The 21,766-nt window shown below is 32.5% G+C and overlaps 1 protein-coding gene across 1 annotated transcript; it reads left to right on the top strand.

The window, feature by feature from the left end:
* Window positions 1-137: 137 nt before the first annotated feature.
* Window positions 138-20,498, top strand: Phum_PHUM290510 (protein purity of essence, putative; the record flags this gene model as incomplete). Its single annotated transcript, XM_002426976.1, has 48 exons — window positions 138-256; window positions 585-931; window positions 1,004-1,197; window positions 1,344-1,525; window positions 1,591-1,945; window positions 2,091-2,254; window positions 2,336-2,603; window positions 2,690-2,998; window positions 3,078-3,246; window positions 3,343-3,917; window positions 4,076-4,586; window positions 4,676-7,111; window positions 7,198-7,400; window positions 7,531-7,872; window positions 7,960-8,208; window positions 8,298-8,706; window positions 8,784-9,083; window positions 9,154-9,571; window positions 9,651-9,800; window positions 9,904-10,111; window positions 10,192-10,381; window positions 10,562-10,891; window positions 10,984-11,249; window positions 11,333-11,596; window positions 11,711-11,864; window positions 11,980-12,318; window positions 12,399-12,931; window positions 13,022-13,545; window positions 13,631-13,775; window positions 13,859-14,056; window positions 14,146-14,555; window positions 14,648-15,203; window positions 15,283-15,486; window positions 15,563-15,762; window positions 15,845-16,079; window positions 16,159-16,432; window positions 16,522-16,734; window positions 16,829-17,026; window positions 17,107-17,297; window positions 17,364-17,732; window positions 17,816-18,043; window positions 18,121-18,516; window positions 18,593-18,964; window positions 19,050-19,288; window positions 19,368-19,529; window positions 19,607-19,765; window positions 19,861-20,185; window positions 20,274-20,498. 48 exons carry the CDS (start codon window positions 138-140, stop codon window positions 20,496-20,498), a joined length of 15,807 nt encoding a protein of 5,268 aa, XP_002427021.1.
* Window positions 20,499-21,766: the final 1,268 nt, after the last annotated feature.

Genomic DNA, 21,766 nt, shown 5'->3' with positions numbered 1-21,766 from the left:
AATGATGAATTTTTTTGTTTTTTTCAGAATAAAATTTACTTATACGAAGGTAATATTATCATAAATCGTGGCAGCAGGGACGAGAAGGTAAAATAAAAAAAAAGGATAAATTTTTTATATTAGGATTGTGTTAAAAAATGGCTTCCGCTAGTGGTGGTGTAGATTGGGCTGCAGTTATAAAACCCATTTTTGCCGCCTCTTATGGATCTTATAATAAAAGTGATGTTTTAGAATTAATAAAAGCAATTAACAAAAGGTACGAAATTGTTAATCACAATATATGTTGCCATAAAACAGAAGTAGGCTTTGTTTTTCACCTGTTCCGACATGATTTTCTATGATTCACTTAATATGCGTTTCAATACAAATTCGATCTCGACAATTATGATTTGTCATTCTGTAGTATTTAAACTACCAAAATTTAATTTTAGTCCTTTAATTTGTAGTAATATAATTGATGTTAATTTTTTTTTGTAATAATTTGCATTGATTATGATTTTATAATTAAAGTCCTGACTTTGATTGAGTAATTGTCATTTATATGGGTTTTTGCTAATTTTTGACCCCCAATAATTTTATTCTAGTGAAAATGAATTTTTTCATCATGATGAAGAGTATGATGCATTTTACACATCTTTTGCTGCTTTGGCAGCAGATTACATTAGCTCTAGTATTCATTCTATATGTAAAACTCAAATTGGAAATGCTTGTCAAGCATCCAAAATCCTTATGGAATTTTTACTTAAAATGATTAAAATGCAGATTAAAAAAGATGCTTTATCGCAAACTATTTTGTCTACAAAACAACTGTTGATGCAAATAAATGCATTGTGCACTGCAAAAGGAATGTTGGAAGCATCAGATTATGTTACCATAACAATGGTAATGAAAAATGCAAAAGTTCCTCCACACATAAAATCGTCTAGTGCTGGTAAACAGTTTAAATTCATTTTTAAAAAAAAAATTTTGATTTCTTTTTAGTAATTAAAAATTATTATTCTAGGTGATAAAGAACCAACTATTCTAAGTGATGTTAAAAGGTCTAGAACAGATTTATCGTATATGCTTATGACCCAGTTAACATCTCCTTTGTATGACTTTCCTTTATTGAAATCACAATCTACATCGAGTGATTCAAATAATAAACCGAGTGAAAATTCAAATACAATTAATGAGAATATTGGTAAAGAAATTGAGGTAATAAATAATTTCGCCATAATATTCCTTTTTATAAATAATTTTTTGTACCGATATGAGAAAATTATTGGTACCGATAGCATTATTAAATTAATAATCAGAAATATTATGTGAAATTGATTTATATTTTTTTTTCATTTTTTTAGAAATCTTTCATCCAAAGAAATATATCAAATTTGCAATCAATGAAAGCTGGTGATATTTTAATCGATATGTGCACTGATTTACCTCATTTATCTAAATACATTAATAAATACAAAGAAGCCTTACAAACAGGAAAATTTAATTTACCATCTACATATTCGGAGGCCACAATGATCAAGCACAAGTAATTATCAGTACAATAAATTAAATTTGAGTTATGAATAATATTATAAAAAGTTTAATTTTTAGCGTGCAATCATTGGTCAATGACACTACATTAGTTTGGGGTGCCCTTTCACTTCCAGTTTATGAACCTTTGCATTCAGAAAAACTGGAAAAATTATGTGAAATTACAATGGCATGTTTGTACTGCTCTGTTTGTGTTGCAACAGCAAGTAGTGTGTTGGGAATATTATCAAATGTTATGTCTAAAGGAAATACAGGAACCACGAGTGGTAGTGGAACAAGTAATAATATGAGTAAAACAAATTTAACTGAAGAAGAAGGTCTAGAAACATTAGCTGTCAGTATTGTAGAAAAAAGTTTGGAAATTTTTAATTTAATATCGAATACAATCAAAAATTCAACACGAGCTGGGGGAAATGTAAGTTTATTTTTATATTTTATAAATTTAAACCTTTTTTTACATATTAAATTAAATTTTTTTTTTTATTTGTTAAGTTTTAGTTATAATAAAAATTAAGTTATTTAAATTTGATAATTTTAAAAAATTCTACTTAACTTTCTAGATACTTCAAAACCATAGGCTTCTCGGAGTATGGGTTTTGTTGTCAGGACTTCAAGTTCAAATTTCCTCTACCTCCTATACATCTTCTGAAAAAAATAAAGATGAAAAAGGAAAGTCTCCGATAAAAATTCGAGAAGGATCGTCTAGAGTAAATTTAATGAAAGTGTACGTATTTATTTTTATTACCATAAGTTTTGATTTTTTTTTTCAATCTAATTTTTTTTTATTTTTTTTTATTTTACTCAGGCAACAAAATTTTGGAGTATTGTCAGTTGCACTTTCATCACTTTGTCTCTCCCTGATGTCTGAGCTTTTAGACGACTTACACATTGAAGCCATTACTCAAGATGATGAAATATCCAAGCAAAACCAAAGTTTTCAAATGACAGATGTTTTGACTGCAGATTTTAGTGTACTCGGAAAATTCACGGCTTTACAAAGAGCTGCAAAGTTTTTGAGTTTCGTTCCACTAAATCAATTATTATTTTATTTAGCTACAATTAGTTATAGAAAAGTAAGATGAAACGAAGGTCAAGGCACTATTTTTTTTTTATTATTTGTTTTTCAGTATTTTTAATGTGCTTACTTTACTTATTTCAGGCTTGCACTTTAAAAAGAATTCAAAAATACCCACCCGAAGGAGATACATTTAGTACTGCGTTTTCAGATTCAACTACCTATTATGAGGATGATTTAATGAGTTGTTCCGAACCTAGCTCTCCAGATGGAGACGATGAGGATGATGAAAGTGATAGAATATTGGGATTGTGGTTTGAAGAAACTTTAGCCCCTTCGGAAAACGTCGCTAACACTCAAGCAAGTCAACAGAATGAAGAAAATCAAGAAAATGCTGCCAAAACGTCGACGAGAATTGGATCCATTGTTCCCGAAAAAGGAGAACCCCACGGGGTATTTATATTTACTTTATACTTATTAAAAAAAATTTTCTTTTTCTTAAAAAATTTTTAATTAATCATTTCAATTTTAGTTTATTTCATTGGCCACGCAAATATTTCAATTTATGAATAAGCATTTTCTAAATAATAAATCTAACTACATGTGGCAGTACGTTCATAATGGATTATCTGAACAACATATGATAATTTTAGCCGCAATAATTAGAGATTTAGATAGAGAGACTGCTCGTACAGAAACAGGTAAGTTTTTTTTATTTTTATATAATATATTTTGATATGTTTTTAAAAAAATTTAAATTTAACTTATTGTATTAATTAAATTTTTTTTTTTTCTAGGAACAATTTCTGTATATTTCGGTGCTGAACTGGGAAGTTTATATTGTGATTTTTCTCAAGCTTTAACGCGTTTTACACATAATTTATTGGTTTGTGGTATATTATCTGATTCACTTCAAAACACGCTATTAAATCATTTAGGGGTTAGCCCATGGTCTTCGGAAACAATGACGAGTTGGCCACTTCAAGTTTATCCCCGTACTTTATCTGTGCTGGCACAGGTTTTACTTTTGAAATCGAATCAACAAGATAAAGAAAGAGCATGCATCAACATTTGGCATCGCCTTATTAATGATTTGGCGGACAATGTTTGTTCTCCTTCTACCGCATTCGAAGCTGAAAATGAGGACTTGAACGTTGAACATGCTCAACTCTTACTATTTTTTTTTCATTCATTAAATTTAATGCAAAAAAAATCGGTCCTTCTCATGACGGCTTCTGCTATCATACGTTGCTCGGATACAACTAAAAGTATAATGAAAGACTCACAATTATTACACCTATCACGTTTATTATTATTATTGGAATATTTAATGAAGCATTTATACGATGCACCACCATCTTTGTTGGAACAGGTAACACTATTACGTTTACGTATATATATATTAGTCTTCAGGATTGATTATTTTTACTGGGAAAAATTTTGTTTTTTAATTAATCAAAGTTTTATTAATTATTTATGTAATGATATTACATTACGTATAATCAAGTTAATAATAAAAAATTTTTGCAGGTTCAATGGAACTTATTTAATTCAATGAGTAATCCTTCAGAATTATCTGAAACAAAGGATGGCGCGCGTGCTCCGTCAAGAATATACTGTCCGTGGAAAGAAATAGAAGATAACTATCGTAAATTTGGACCTCAGGATGAATTTTTATTAAAACCTCGTTTTTACAGTTTAACGGTTATCGAAATAAATAATCAAGATCAACCAAAATTGGATGGATTAGCTTGCAACTTTATATTGGGAACACCCGACAAATTGAAATATCCCCAATTAATTGATTCTCTCATACAAATTTTAAACATTACTAGTCTTTGTCACAATAAGGAGAAATTAAGTTTTACTGGGCTTTGCGCCATTCAATATTGCTTTACTATTTGTTGGAGGTTACTTCTTATATTGCCTCCATCTACTCCGTATATGGACGAATTAGTAAAGGATCAAGAATTACCCGCTAATTCATTAATGTTACACTCTTTGGTTTGGGGTCCAAGAACAGGATATAAGACATTTACTGGTATTATTAATTGACCGATTTTCAAAAAAAAAAAAAAAAAAAAATTAAAAAATGTACACGTATATTTGATTATTTTAAATTTTTTGCAGGATGGATGAAAGATTGTTTAGTTCGTCAAGGCATGTACACTCATTATGCCGAAACACTTTTACGAAACGTGGCTAAAATAGTTAATTCTCTCGAATACGACGTTAAATTGGCAAAAAATTGCATCAAAAGTTTAAAGCCAAACGTTCAAACGAGCGCCTTAGTGAGCCCCTCAGAACTTCCTAGTTTAGCAGATTTGTGTCTATTGGATGCAGTCATTGCTAAAATTCAAGTTTTAATGGATGAAAGTATTTGCAAACCTCCTGATGCTATTGATTCGAATAAAACTATCGAGCATTCGCCTTCCGTTTCGGAATTGGCACAAGATCTTCTTCCCTATGTGATTGAATTAACAAATGCAATTTTGGCTTGCTGTCGATCCTGTTTGCTCTACGAAATTAACTTACTTTCAGAATTCAATAAGAAAAATTTACAACAGGATCTCTTAGTTTTAGCCGAAGTTTTGTGCATGTCTTCGAGAAAAAATCCGAAAACTGGAACTTTAGGAAATTTATTGTTGGGCCAAGTTCCCATAGCTAGTAAAACTGTTACTGATAAATGGAACTCAAATCCTCTTCCCGAGTTTCCTTGGAATACTTACGCAAATGATTTGATTCCTGCTGAAAGTTACATATTGGTTGTTGTCAACACTCACATTTCATCCCTTTCAAGTCATGGTTCTTTTAGCATTAATCCTTCATTGCAACATCTTTTGTATTCCTTAGTTACTTTTATAGGAAAACACATAACCAAATGTCCGGAAAATAGCAGTACACGACAAAAGGCAGTTGACGTTCTCATACCTTTAACAATGGAGTCGTGTAGCGAGTATTTACACGATTTAGCATCAAGAACATTAGAAAAAATTATAGGAGATGCAGAAACAGATACGCACCAGCAAAAGTTATACTACGAAGTTTTAAGACACACTTATGCTTTAATTATAATGTACACTAAATCGAGCGAAACTATTAATGATAGATATTTGCAAAGATGTCTGAAATTTATTGAAGGATTTATTGATACTACGCCAGGTCGTCAAGCATTAGATAAATTTTTTAATGTTGACAAAGCTGGAGATTTAATAAAAGTTTTGTTGTCGATTTCAACTCCATCGAAACAATACGTATTAAAAGTTTTAAAATTTTTAAACAAATTGTTGATAGCAGCTGAAAAAAAACCTGGTGATAATTGTCTTGATCGTTTATGCGAATCTTTATCTCGATTGACGCTGATTGATGAATCCGCACTACAAGTCTGGCTGAATCATTTAATTTTGGGAAGTTTTTCAAATACTTCTCACTCACCGTCCAATACATCTAATCAAAATGTAAACGCTGCAGCTACCCTAGTAGCTAATACAGTGGTTGCTGCGGTAGGCTCTGAACTTAAAGAAGAATCTCCTACTCCTCAACAAAAGGCGGAAAATAATGAAGAAGAAAAAGATAAGGCCGGAAAGTTTACGACTGTCGTTGAAAGCCCCAACGAAAGCCCTGGCAAAGAAAATCAAAGTACATTACAAGAAAATCACTTATTACTACAAAATTTAATAAAGTACATAACAAAAGATGCTAGTACTACAAATGAAGAATTAGCCATAACTTTACTGAAATCAATGATACCTATAGTTACTCAAATATTGTCTACTCAAGAAGGAGTGGGATTTTCTGATGTAATGTCTGTGATGACAACCTTAGCCGATGCAGGTTCCGGAAAAGGTCACGTTCATCTATTTACTGCTGCGATAGATTGGCTTGAAATTAGTAAACAATTTTTGAGTCAAAAAGAGATTTTAGAAAAAATAGAAGCAGGAGCATCGACTGGTAAACACAGAACGATGCTTGATTCTACATGTCATTTACTAAATTATGTCAGTGAAGTAGTAACTGCTCTCGGGCCGGTTACTTTGGGTAGAGCTACGTCTCCTCCATGGGATAACGATACTCCTTTAGAACTTGATTGTGATTGGATCGACGATGTGGGTCACGATGAAGAAGAATCGGGGGGAGAGGATTCCGATGAGGACAGTTTGTGCAATAAATTGTGTACTTTTACCATAAGTCAAAAAGAGTTTATGAACCAACATTGGTATCATTGCCACACTTGCAAAATGGTGGAGGGAGTTGGAGTTTGTACCGTATGCGCAAGAGTATGTCACAGAGGACATGACATTACGTATGCAAAATACGGAAATTTCTTTTGCGATTGTGGTGCCAAACAAGACGGAAGTTGTCAGGCTTTGACAAAGAGAACACCCCAAGCAAATAATGAACATTCTGGGCAAGCGGTAACAAGTTCAAGTTCTCACACAACGGGAAATGTCGAACAAATGCTTCCAAGCTCTTTAAGACGAAGAGCATCTTCTCCCGTTGGAACGGATAGGATCGAAAGAGTGTCAAAAGATAAAATTAAAATATCCGCTCTTGCCAAGCAACTGGGTATGAATTATAAAATTTATTTAAAATTATTTTTAAAAAGTACGTTTATAAAATAAAGCTTCTTTTTTTTTTTTTTTTTTGTTTAGAAAATCATAGAGATATTTTAAGTTCAGTTGCCATTAATGCGTCGGTTTTTCAATCTTTGTTGCAACTTTTAAAAAGCTTAATACCTGCTGTGAAATCATCATGTGATCGTCATTCTCCAGTCGGATGTCATTTAAGAGGACAAATAGCTATGGAACAATTGCATAACTTGGAGAAAAAATTTCAAGAAACGGATCAATTAATGGTACGTACAGAATGTTAATATTATTTACAAAAAATTAAAATAAAAAAGTTAAGTAAAGTAAACTTTTAAATTATTTGTAAATAAAGAAAAAATAAAATGGAGAAAATATTAATTTTGATTTATTTTGCAGTTGCCTACCTTGGGTTCTCAAGAGGGTGCTTTTGAAAATGTAAGAATGAGTTTTTCCGGAGACCAAGGACAAATGATAAAGCAATTACTATCGGCACACATGATTAGAAGGGTAGCCATGTGTTGTTTATCTTCTCCTCATGGAAAGAGACAACATTTGGCCGTATCGCACGAAAAAGGCAAAATAACTGTACTTCAACTGAGTGCCTTATTAAAACAAACGGACTCTTCAAAACGCAAACTTTCTTTAACCAGACTTGCCTCGGCTCCTATTCCCTTTACTGTTTTATCAATTGCAGGAAATCCTTGGAACGAAGACTTTTTGGCAGTTTGCGGACTCAAGGTATAACCTGAAAGTGATGATTTGTGTACTCTTTTTAATTAAAATTTTAGAGATCTTTTTAAAAAAAAATTTTTTCTACACTTTTAGGACTGTCACGTCGTCACTTTTAGCAGTAATGGATTGGTAGCCGACCATTTGGTTTTGCATCCGCAATTAGAAGGTGGAAATTTTATAATTAAAGCCATTTGGCTTCCCGGATCACAAACGGAACTTGCTCTAGTCACAGCTGATTTTATTAAAATTTATGATCTCAGCAAAGATGCTATAAGTCCAAAATATTTTTTCCTCGTTCCCGCTGGAAAAGTTAGAGATTGCACATTTTTTTGCAACGAATCTGTAAATATATTTTTTAAATATTCAAAAAAAAAATTTTTAAAGAAAATGCATATTATTAAATTGAAAAAAAAAAAAAAAAATTTTTTTAGTACGATTACAACTACATATTAGTAATGTCTTCGGCTGGTCACATTTATACTCAAGAAATGTATGAAGAGAGTTTAGCCATTCACGGTCCTTTCTTCGTAATGGATGTCTTGGAAATTTATCATCCAGAAGTTAAAGAATCTAATGGACAAGTTGAAGTAGGAGGAGTCTCCATTTACTATTCTCACACTTTACAAATGCTTTTCTTTAGCTACAGCTCTGGTAAAAGTTTTGTGGCTCCTTTGACGCACATAGATTGTGGTTTCAAAGGACTTCCTTCCGTTTATATGATCACATTTGGCAAAGCTGCGGCAACTGGTAATAAGGCGAATAATACCCAGCCTCAGCCTTTGTGCCAATGGAGTGAAGTGCCTAATCATCCTGGTCTTGTATTTAGTGTGATGCAAACAAGTAGGCCTTATAATTAAAAATAAATTTGATGGATATTATAATTGCAGTGATTTACAATATAATTTTAAAATTAACAGGTAACAATCCGGTAATTCTTATGATAAAACTCGACACCATTTTAGTTCAAGAGATAAAGGTAGTACCCGCAAAAGCTAAAATAATGGACATGGTGGCTATTCGTCATCCGTTTTCCAATGCAGATCATCGTACTACTCTTATTTTACTTTGTGAGGATGGCAGTTTAAGAATTTATATGGCGAGCATGGAACAAACTGGTTTTTGGTTATCCTCTTGCGTTCAAGCCGTATTTTCTTCAAACAGTGTCAAACAAACTAGAAAAAAGAAAACAATTACCGCTCAATCTGGTAAACCCACGGGTGAGTACTTTTGCCTATTAGTTTACAAAATTACTTAAAAATATTACCAATGTTTTTAATTTTCTTTCAGGAAATGTTACATTCCCGATTGACTTTTTCGAACATTGTCAAGCTATGAATGATGTCGAGTTTGGAGGTGATGATTTACTACAAGTTTATAATGCCCAACAAATAAAACACAGATTAAACACCATCGGAACTTATGTTGTTTCTACAAAGCAAACTGGATTTAATGTTGAAATAACAAATAACGATCATGCTTTGGTAATTACCGGAGTACGAGTTTCACTTGGAAATCAAGACGCTTCTCGATCACCAGCATATATAGAGATTTTCGGTCGTAACATTCATACGACAGCTGCGAGAAATCGTTGGTTCGATTTTCCTTTGACTCGCGAAGAGAGTTTACAAGCTGATAAAAAATTAACAATTACATTTGGACCTTCACCGGATCCGGATAGTGTCATAATTGTCGATTCGATTAAAGTGTAAGCATGTTAAAAGAGGAAAAATTTTTTTTTTATTTTTTGAATGTTTTTTAATAAATAAATTTATTTTAACACATAGGTATGGCAAGACAAAAGATGCTTTTGGCTGGCCTGAAGAAACTGAAGATTTAACGAATAATGTATCAGCTGCTGCAGCTTCTTCTACCAGTACGAATGCAGACGGAGATAATTTGTCTATTACTCCTACCCCTTTGACATCTTTGGAAAAGTAAAATAAAATTTCAATAATTTTTTTGTAAACTTTAAATAAGCGTGTTTACTGATGCTTTTCGTTTTTTTTTTTTTTTTTTTTTTTTTTTAAATTTTACCAGAATGATTTCGAGCATATTGGAAGTATTGGATGGATGTTTCACTCTCGCCGGGAACAATATGGATGAAGTGAAAAATCAGCAAAAGGCTTTAGCCATTGAAGTAGCTACTTCTTTACTGACATTACCTACTCCCACTTCTGTTCAGCATCATACGAAATCACTTTTATCTGCTTTGCATACTTCAAAAGCAGCATATCATAATTTTAAGGTTTGAATTTTTTTAAATTTTTTTATTCTTATTACAAAAAAAAAAACTTTTTAATGTTAATTTTTATTTTATTTTTATAGGATTTCGCATTGCTTAATAATGCATACATTACTCTTCAAAAGTTTAAAGCATTAGGTAAACCTAAAGACATTGATCCTGAAGCATTTTATAGATTGGTGTTGACTGTTAGAAGCGTAGCCGTAGCTAGACCTTATAATTTAATTAAGTTTGCTGAAAACTTACCAGTTGTAGAAATAACTTCACCGACAAGTAAGTGTTTTTATCTATTTTATGATATTTATTGTAAAAGTTATTTTAACCTTTTGTATACTTGATGAGCAGAGCAAGCTCTTGATGCAAAGAAAGAAGACACTTCTCGCAATACGTCAAAAGCATCGTCTCCCGTAACTCCGGTAACGGTTACCTCTACGGGGAAAACGGTTAAGCAAGCCACAAAACATTTTATGTCTGAATTAATGGACATTCTTTGGCAACTTTTGGAATGTTCACCGAAAAATTTAGCGAGAGCTCCGGTTTGCAAACCCGGGTTGACTCACGTTGACGCTGTCGTCCAAGCTTTGGTTGAAATATTTCACGCTTTTACTTGTTGTGATTTAAATGGAACGATAGTTGAAGCTTCGAAACTCTACACTGATTTACTCCTCAGCGATAATCTTCAAATCAGTTTTAGCGCAAAATTAGCTTTAATTAGAGTTCTTAGACCTAGACCTAAAAGAAGGCGTGTCTTTATACCGAGTCCACCACATTGTAGCACACCAGGTTATTGAATATTTTTATTATAAAAAATATGAAATTTAACTACTGTAAGTTATGTCTTTTCGTTAACGAAATTATATTAATAATTATCATAGGAGGAACCGCTGAGGTGGAGTCCGACAAAGGACCTGTGTCGCAGCCTTCACAAGATTCATCGGAAGCCGATCAAGCTCACTTTGAAGTTGATGCGGTTGAATCAATGGTGCTGTTAGCTCCAGAACCTGGAGCAGGGGCCGGTGCAGGTGCTGTCGTTAGTATGAATCCCATTGAAGCCTTATTAGGTGGCCCAGGAGGTTTTCCCTCTTTATTGGATGCTGATGATGAAACCATGGTCGAATTAGCAATTGCATTAAGCTTACAAGTTAATATTTTTTTTAATTATTTTTTTTTTTTGGTAATTAATTTGTAAGAAAAAATTATGCAAAACTTTTTTTTGTCAATCAGGATCACGAAGGTCGACCTGAATTGCAAGTTCTTCAACAAGGAATCATTCAACAAGGATTAGATAATTTACAAGGCTTACAAAATATCGCTGGTGCAACTTTACAAAGCTTGCAAGTTTTAGCTGCATCTCAAGGTCAAACTCCGGGACAAGTTCAAGAAGCTGGTCATTATTCTGATACCACAGCGAGTGCTGGAGGATCAGATGATGAAGGTTCTACGGCCGCTACGGATGGTAGTACTTTGAGAACGTCTCCCGCCGAACAGGTACAGGTACTATTTTTTTTTTTTTTTTTAATTTTCTTTTTTTGAAAAAATTGATTTTTTTTTTTTATTTTTATAATTTTGGATTAATTGTGGGATTCTGTAATAAATTTTTAGGGAGGCAGTGCCGGTTCGGAAAGTGGTGGAAGCGGAGTTGAAAGCATTACAGGAGAGCATAATGTATCTGGGCGAAGTTCTGCTTATGGAGATAATTTGCAAGAACCCATAGTCGGAGCTCGTAGTGAAACTAGTTCTCTTGGTGCACCAACAGGTTAGTTAATCTTTAAAATCTAAAAATATTAATTTAAGTGTATAATATTATATTATAATAAATAAAAAATACCTTTAAGTTTATTTTAAATTTAAAACATTATTTTATTTTGTAGGATTTCAATCAAACGAAACTGACGTCATGGAACAAGAGCATGAACCTGATACGGAAAATAGTTCTAGTTTGCATGAGCTTCGTTTGACTCTTTTACAAAATTTTGTTTCAAAATATTCAACTTTACGACACGATGATGGTGTTCATGTTATTCCATTTATGCAAGTTATTCTTATGCTAACTTCGGATTTAGACGGCGAAGAAGAAAAAGATAAAGTTTGCTTAGAAACACTTTTGAACACTTTGGTAAAAGCTTTGGAAATAAAAGAGCCTGACACTGAAAATATTTGGCAAAGGACTACGAAAAGAGAAGTTCATCTTGTGGTCATGAGACTCCTTAGTAAGTTTTTTGCGATGTATATAAAAATAAAAAAACATAAAAATTTTAAAAGCAAAAATTATTTTTCAATTTTATTTCAGGTGTATTAATGTCGAGATCAAAAGCCAACAGTAAGTCCAGTTCGGATAATTCTAATTTTGTTTCACAAACAACGGCTACAGTTTTACTCCAAGCTGGAATGATAAAATATTGTCTTAAACTTTTGGAAGAACTTCTCAAGTATTGGAAAGTTACAAATGCAGAAGACGTCAATACTAATGTTGGTGGTGCTTTATTAAAGCCTCACTTGACATCTTCTCCTCCTGACATGTCACCGTTTTTCCTAAGACAATATGTCAAGGGTCACGCCAGTGATGTTTTTGAAATATATCCTCAATTACTCACTGAAATGGCATTACGTTTGCCGTACCAAATTCAGAAACACATGGATAATTTTTCTCCCATTAGCACTAATTTTGATAAATCTTGGTTCTATTATCTGTGTGAATACATGATGACTCATCAAACTCCATTTGTGAGGCGACAAGTCAGAAAATTATTATTATTTTTGTGTGGCAATAAAGACAAATATAGACAATTAAGAGATCTTCACTCGTTGGAGTCACATATGCAGGTAAATTATTTTTAATAAAATAATTTTCCTTTAAAGTTTTAAAGTTAAAGTTCTTTAAAAAAAAAAATTTCTTCTTTAAATTTTTTCCAGGCTGTACAACAAAGTTGTAAGGGTGGAGGATTCAATCCTTCGGAACCCTACTCCCACGTATCGTTCAACTACGATTCTTTAGTTGAATTAATAGAACATTTAAAAGCCTGCGTTGAAGTCGCGACGTACCGTACAGGAAACTGGCAAAGTTTTTGTCTAAAGAATGACGATATAATTCCATTCTTGTTCGACATAAGTTGTATTTTAGATGACGGTGTCTCTCCGACGATTTTACAGTTGCTTCAGTGCGCCATATGCTGTTCGAAAATGGAAAAAAGTTCGCACGGACACGAAAGTAAAAGCGGAACACCTCCAGCATCTTCTAATCGAAAAGATAGAGAAAAATCAGAAGAAACGAGTACGGATGGAAGATTCGAAGAAGCTCAAAGTATTCTATTGGTTCAGCAAATAAATAAATTTGTATCAAAAGATCTTTTGTTGAAATTTGTGAAAGCGTTTCTTCTAGAAACCAATTTTACCAACGTTCGTTGGCAAACGCATGCTCTGATTTTGGCAATATATCAGTAAGTTTTTACATTGCATTTTTTTTATTAATTTTTATTATTATTATTTTTTTTTTTTTTATAAAATTTTAAAATCGCTTTTTAGAAATTCTTCGTCTGCTCAACAAGAAATATTATTAAATTTACTATGGAAATTATGGCCACAATTACCTGCTTTCGGTAGAAAAGCTGCGCAATTTGTAGATTTATTGGGATACTTTTCTTTAAAAACTTCCCAGGGAGGGAAAAAGGTAAAACAAACGACTTTAATGAAAATCATTGATTGAAAAAAAGATGTCAGATAAGTTTGTGTTTAAAAATTATTGTTCCACAGCTTACGGAGTACATCGAACAAGCGGTGGGTCTCCTTCAGAAACAAAATGAGCTACTTTCTCACCATCCAAATGCAAGTTTATACGACAGTCTTACGCAATTCGTTGAATTTGATGGTTATTACTTAGAGAGCGAACCCTGCTTGGTGTGCAACAACCCAGAAGTCGCATTGAGCAGCATCAAGCTTTCTTCAATTAAGGCAATAAAGCTAAATCAATTTATTTAAAAAAATTTTTTCATTTTTTTTAATAACTTATTGAAAATACTTTTTTTTTTTTTTAAATTTAGATTGACTCAAAATTTACCACTACCACTCACTTTGTAAAACTTGTCGGAAGTCATACAATCAGTAAAATTACGTTGAGAATCGGAGATTTGAAAAGAACAAAAATGGTTCGAACCATTAACATTTATTATAATAATAAAAGCGTGCAAGCGGTTGTGGAATTAAAAAATAAATTCACCGTCTGGCACAAAGCAAAAAAAGTTTCACTCATATCGGGACAAACTGAAGTAAAAATGGAATTTCCATTACCAATAGTCGCTTGCAATCTCATGATTGAATACGCTGATTTTTATGAAAACATTCAAGCGACATCAGAAACACTTCAGTGTCCGAGATGTTCCGCAAGCGTACCAGCCAATCCTGGAGTTTGTGGTAACTGCGGGGAAAACGTTTTTCAATGTCATAAATGCCGGTGAGTGATGTTTTCCACGAAATGCATAATTTAACTCCTATTGTTTTTTATTTATTTTGTTTAAATTTATTAATTTTAACATATTAATTTAGGGCTATTAATTACGATGAAAAAGATCCATTTTTATGTCATTCGTGCGGTTTTTGCAAATACGCAAAATTTGATTATACCTTAACGGCAAAGCCTTGCTGCGCTGTTGATCCAATCGAAAACGATGAAGATCGAAACAAAAGCGTGGCCGCCATAAATACTTCATTAGAAAAGGCGGATAGAGTATACAGAGCGTTAATATCTCATAAACCTTCGTTAGAATTACTTATTTTGAAAATTTCTGAACATCGTTTGGACAAATCTGCCGATGATGCCACTTCTGTTATTTCTGGAAATTCATCGGCCGCTGCAACCGTGTCGGGGGGTAGCAGTGCACATGTGAATAAAGCTATTCAACTACTCGCTCAAAGATATTGTGGTGAATGTAAAAGCTCTTTCGAAGAATTAAGTAAAATCATTCAAAAAGTTTTGGCTTGTCGACGGGAGCTGGTCACCTACGATCGAAATCAAAAGGAAAAAGGAGGTAAAAATAAAAATGTATCGACTGCGCCTAAGAGTACTACGAACAGCTCCGGATTAGTAACTTCATCGGCAGCCGTAAGTGTTGCATTTTTATTGGAATTTATTTTTTGAAATTTTTTTTTTTTTAATAAAATTTTTTTTTTTTACTGTTCAGGTAATGTCCTCCTCGTTTTCTTTTATGCCTTCCGATGCATCTTATACCATTGGAAGGTGTTACGGTTGTGCATCGGCTGCAACTGAACATTGTTTGACTTTATTACGTGCTCTCGCTACGAGTGCCACGTCCCGGCAAATTCTATGTTCTCAAGGTTTGATTCAAGAGCTAGTAAAAAATAATCTCAGAAAAGGAACCGTACAGGTAAAATTATTTCCTAAAAAAAAAACAATCGCATGAAATTTATGGATAGTAATTCCTCGCAATTTTTTTGTTATAGATTCAAGAATTATTGTGTTTACTTACGAGAGACAATGCAAAAGCCACACAGGAATTATGCAGTCTTTTAATGGAAAGAATCGCTCTTACTTTAGTAGGACATGTGGCAAACAGTGATTTGGCTTTCGCTGTCCGACATGAAATGGCTTTGTTAGCAGCTTTGGTTCAAAAAGAAGATAATTGTTGGGAGCAAAAACTAAGGTAAAAAACTAACTTCTTTTTTATTAAATTAATTTTTTTTTTACAAATTTTATTAAATTATTATTTTTTTTTTTTTTTGCAGATGTGTTATGCAACTTTTAATAATGGCGAGTAAAAATGTCAAATCTCCAGTTGTCATGGAATCAATCACATTGCCGTGCTTAAAAATATTACAAAACATAATTAAACCCAGTCAACCGGCTTCTAAGAAGAATAAAGAAAAATCGGTTGATTTGTTAGCAACCGTTAAACCCATGCCTGGCATTTACGTCAATGTTCAGAAATGGTTGCAAGGAGATCCCAAACATTCTTTCAAGGTGAAAATTTTGGGTTTTATATTTTTTTTCTCCGAATTTTTTAAAAGTAGTTATAAAATAAATTTTTTTCCCGTTTTAGGCTTGGAGAATGAGAATGCCGGCAAAATCGTCAAGCGAAATGTTTCAAAATATCAAAAAAGAAGATGTCCACGCGTATTATTTGATGGAAAAATACGGTAATAGATGGAGGCAAAAGCAAAAAATGTTGAAAGATTTATTCCCGGTTATTTTATGGAACGATGCTCCCTGGTTAAAACAAGTATTATTTAATCCGAGTTCGAGACTTTCCCGACAGGTTGCCTGTAACATGCTCGAGAGTTTGTGTCAAGTTTCAGTAAGGAAAAAAGAGGCGAGTATTTTTTTTTAAATTGTTAATTTTAAGTCGATTTTTTTTTTTTTTAATGAAGGCGGTTTTTAATGTGAATTTGCGAGTAGATTTTAGATCTCCTGACTGGTTATTTAGTCGAATTGGGTTGCGCCGGAGAAAGTGCAGCAGAATTTTTATCATTCTATCAAAATTTACTTCAACAAGTGCCGTGGAAATTGTATTTGGCCGTGAAAGGTTTGCTATTGCAATTGGCTGATCTTTTAACCAAAGAAATTCAAGAATTGCATCGTTTGGAAGACACCACTCTAACTTCCGATTTGGCTCAAGGTAGTTTAATTGAAACTGAACAAAAAATTTTTTTTTTTTTTTTTTACTAAATTAACAAAATTATTATTATTATTATATTTTTTTTTTTTTGTAGGATATGCATTAAAAATGCTTACGGAATTGTTAGCATCATTTTTAGACCACGATGGTATTAAACAATTGTATAAAGGAAGATTGGTCGGAGCTGTCTTGAATGGTTATTTATCATTGAGACGTTTGGTTGTTCAACGGACCAGACTTATTGATGATACCCAAGAAAAACTGTTGGAACTTTTAGAAGAAATGACTACAGGTAGTTTTTTAAAAAAATTTTTTTTTTTTGAATTTCAGGTTTAAAACGCGTATATTTTTCATCGTTTTTTTTTCTTTTAGGTACCGAAGAGGAAACAAAAGCATTTATGGCAATTTGCATTGAAACTGTTAAAGCTACTCCAGCCGAAGACATCAGAACTCCGGTGTTTATTTTCGAAAGGTTGTGTTCTATTGTTTATCCCGAAGAAAGTGATACCGGAGAATTTTATTTGACTCTAGAAAAGGATCCGCAACAAGAAGACTTTTTACAGGTATTGCGTTTAAGGTTTACTTTTGTACCATTTTCGAAAGTGAACTTAATTTTTTATATCAATTAGGGTCGAATGTTGGGTAATCCTTATAGTAGCAACGAACACGGTCTCGGACCTTTGATGCGAGACGTGAAAAATAAAATTTGTCAAGATTGCGAGCTCGTTGCTCTTTTAGAAGATGATAACGGAATGGAACTTCTAGTCAATAATAAAATAATAAGTTTAAATTTATCGGTACGAGAAGTTTATAAAAAAGTATGGCTTGCTGAATCCGGTGATACGGATACCATGAGAGTCGTGTATCGAATGAGGGGATTACTGGGAGATGCAACGGAAGAGTTTGTGGAAACTCTTAATGCAAAAAGCGAACAAGAGGTTAATAACGAGGAAGTTTACAAGATGGCTAATGTTATGGCCGATTGTGGAGGATTGCAGGTAAAAAAAAAAAAATGTTCCATTTTTATTAATAAAATGAATTTTTAACATGATAAAATTTCAACAAACTTTTTTATTTTTAGATAATGCTCGATAGATTAGCCGGAATCACGGATCTCAATAGAGCAAGACCACTTTTGCAGGTTCTTCTTAAGTTGTTCAGGCTTTGCGTTAAAGTAAAGAGGAATCAAGAGGTTTTGGCTCAACCCGAACTCAATGCAATTTCGGTGTTTTTAAATGCTCTTAAAGAACTTTGTTCATCTAAGGAAAATAACGCACCGCAATCCGCAATCACTGAAGAATTACTCGATGTAAATTCTTTTCCATTTTTTTTTACAACGAAAATAAATTTAAATAATTTTAACGTGTATTAAATTGACTTTTTTAGATTATGGAAATAATTTTATCAAAAGCCACAAGTGAAAGGCCAGAGAAATTTTACGAATTTTCTCAGACTTTCGGAGGTGTAGATCACATAGAGGCTTTATTAGGTTACGTGAATTCTAAGGGATCAACTGCAAGTGCTTCGGTTCTTCAACACTTGATGCGCGTTATTGCTTCTCTTACTTATGGAAATGAGGAAAGAATGGCACCTCTCATTCAAAACTTTACCACTGTTCTTGATTTTAATGCTTTCGATTTTGAACACACTCCCGAAGATAAACAAAAATTGGAACTTTTTTGTATTTTGACATCGGGAATAGACAGGAATGCTATTGGGAATACATTAAAAGATTATATTATATCTCTTGGAATTGTCAAACAAGCACTGGAATATATAATTGTAAGTTAAGATCGTGAGATTTTAAGTAAAAATTGTGAGAAGTATTAAATACTTGAGTATAAAATTTATTTTTCAGTCTCATGCTCCCCCAGTAAAAGCTACATTATCCAGAACGGACAGCGATGATTGGAAAGAATTTATATCAAAACCTTCGCTTAAATATATTCTAAGATTTTTAGCCGGGTTGGCTTCCGACCACGAGCCGACACAATTAGCGGTCTCCGTTGATTGCATTCCCATAATTCATAGATTAGAGCAAGTGTCGTCTGACGAACACGTCGGTTCTTTGGCTGAAAATTTATTAGAAGCTTTGAAATCTCATCCAAAAGTTGCGAGTAGAATCGAAGAAGTCAGAGAACAAACTAGAGCCGAAAAGAAAAGGTTGGCGATGGCAATGAGAGAGCGTCAATTAGGAGCCTTGGGAATGAAAACTAACGAAAAGGGTCAAGTAAGTTTAGTTGTCGTTGTCTATTTAAAATAGCTGTGAAAAAAAACAAAAAATTATTATTATTTTTTTATTAAATTTTTGTTAGGTAACTGCAGATAGCACAATTATGCAGCAAGTGGCAGATTTGGGAGAAGAAACTGGACATGTTTGTGTTATATGTCGAGAAGGGTATAAATTTCAGCCTACAAAAGTGCTAGGGATTTATACCTTCACGAAGAGATGTAACGTAGAAGAATATGAAATTAAACCGAGAAAAACGTTTGGTTACAGTACTGTGACTCATTTCAACGTAGTGCATGTCGATTGCCACATGGCAGCCGTGAGGTTCGTAGTTTTTTTCTTTAAGAAAAAATGTAATTTTCGCGAAATTAAATCTAAAATCTTTCATATCTCGAAATTTAAGATTGGCCAGAGCTCGAGATGAGTGGGAGTCGGCAGCTCTACAAAATGCAAATACCAAATGTAACGGATTGCTTCCTCTATGGGGACCTCAAGTTCCAGAATCTGCATTTGCCAGTTGCCTCGCTCGACATAATACTTACCTTCAAGAATGCACGGGTCATAGGTGAGTTTCATCATAAATGAAATAAATAATAAAAATCCTTTAATAAAAATTCATTGGGTATTATTTTTATTTTTCAGGGATATAAATTATTCGTCGGCTGTCCACGATTTAAAATTGCTTTTACTTAGATTTGCTCAAGAGAAAAGTTTTCACGATGACACTGGCGGTGGTGGACCTCAATCTAATATGTACATTATTCCTTATCTCCTTCACATGGCTTTATATGTTATCAACACGTAAGCTACTCTTTTTTTTTTTTTTTTTCTAATAAATGTACGTAAATGTTTTTTGTTTTATCGGTGAAATTAATTATTATTATTATTATTTACAGTACTCGTTCCGGTCCCAGAGAAGATAAAACTTTAATGGCTTATTTAGACTCTGCGGCAAACGAAAAATGGGTTGAATCCAGTTACGAAGCCGAGGGTCCCTATTACATGGCAACATTATCTTTACTTTTATGCTCTCCGGCTCGTTGGGAAAAAACTCGTTTATGTCATCTTCGAAGACTTTTAGTTACTGCCCAGGCTAGACATATATCCCCATCCGCTCAAATTCTTCGCCTTTCAGATGTAACCGTTAAAGAATATTCAACGTATAAAAGCTGTTTAATTTTTTTTGCCTTAATCGATGGCATTTACACGAAATTTTTCAAGGTATTAAAATAAACCTGAAATTAATTTTTTGTTTTTTGTTTTTTTTTTTTTTTTTTAAATAATGCTATTTTTTATATTTGTCCGTTAGAAAGTAAGAGTGTCATCCGAGCATCAGTGGCCCAGTCGACTTGCAGATTATATAAGGCATAACGACGAAGCCTTGATGAAAGCATCCGATCGTCTGCTGGCATCTTACAGGGAAGAATTATTGCCCTGCACGTCATTCGAAGAATTTTGCTTTGTGGTCGGTCTTTACGAAGAAATATCAAATCGCAGTACCTATATCGCTGATATTTTTAGAGGGTTATCGTAATCTTTAAATTTATATTATGTAAATGTAGTATGATAAAGTTTTATCCCATGTTTCTTTTTTTTTTTTTTTCTTTTTTTTTTTTAATCTAGATAATTTTTATAATCAATTAATTTCAAAATTGACAATTGTAAGCTGAGCCGTCTAATGGCTAATAAATCATTTTCTAATAAATTTATTATTTTACTTTATTCATTTTATTCGAAAAAATTTACATTTATCCATTATTAAAGGTTAAATAAGCTTTGAGGAAAACCGATTTTTTCTCTTACATATTAGCATAATTAAAAAAATTTTTAAAAATATGAATTCTTTATAGTTGGTACCACGTTTTTAAATGTATTTATTAAAAAATATTAAAAATGAGTCATTCAAAATTTTAAAATATACTTTTTTTTCATTATAAAAAAGAAATTATGCTAAATGATGATTTTTTTTTTATTTATTTTTATTTAAAAATAATAATTTTTTTATTATTTGTTTAAAATTGAAAAAACGTTTTTTACCAATTGTAACGAAAATAGGTGCCGTTCAATATTTATATTCTAAATACACGACAACATCCGTTTCCGATATACGCGGCCCTGCACTTAGTTTTGTGAGACCTTGTTCTCTCTTGTGTAATTGATTTCACTGATGAAGTGTGAAATGCTTGGTTTTTCTTGCAGTTTTTAGTGTTGAGAAAAGTTGAAAAAATCATAAATATTCAGTCAAAATCGTTAAAAAAGGTTAGTATATACATTTAATTATTTATTTATATTTATTTTGTTCTTATTTGATATTATAATTTAAATAAAAATGAGGTCCGAGGAAATTTGGTTGCTACGCTCGACGCCATCTCCTTTGGCATTCGATATGGCCCGACCCTAATGTTATATTTTCGATTAAACTTTTTTGTTTTTTGTTTAATGAAAGTATTTGTTTTTAACTTTTAAAATTATTCTTTTTCAATTATATTATTTATTAACGGTTTTTTAAAAAAGTAATTTTAAGTTAATTTGACGATGTTAAGAAAATTACGCATTAATTAATTAATGCCATGCCTGCATCTTTTTTTGACATTTTTTTTTTTCTTTTTCTCTTTTAAATATTAAAAAAAAGTTGAATTTTTCCGTTTATGTTCGTTATTATTGTTCTCATAAATTATTACGTTGTATTGTTTCATTTTTGCGAGGGAAAACAAAGCTTGGCGTGCCCATTTTTTTTTTTTATTACTTTTTAAGCCGCGCATTCGACTCAACGCAAATCGTTAGCATTTGTAAAACATTGGT

The sequence above is a fragment of the Pediculus humanus genome, genomic scaffold (assembly GCF_000006295.1).
Source record: "Pediculus humanus corporis 1103172107673 genomic scaffold, whole genome shotgun sequence".
Taxonomy (NCBI): Eukaryota; Metazoa; Arthropoda; class Insecta; order Psocodea; family Pediculidae; genus Pediculus; species Pediculus humanus.
This window is presented reverse-complemented; position numbering and strand designations above follow the sequence as displayed.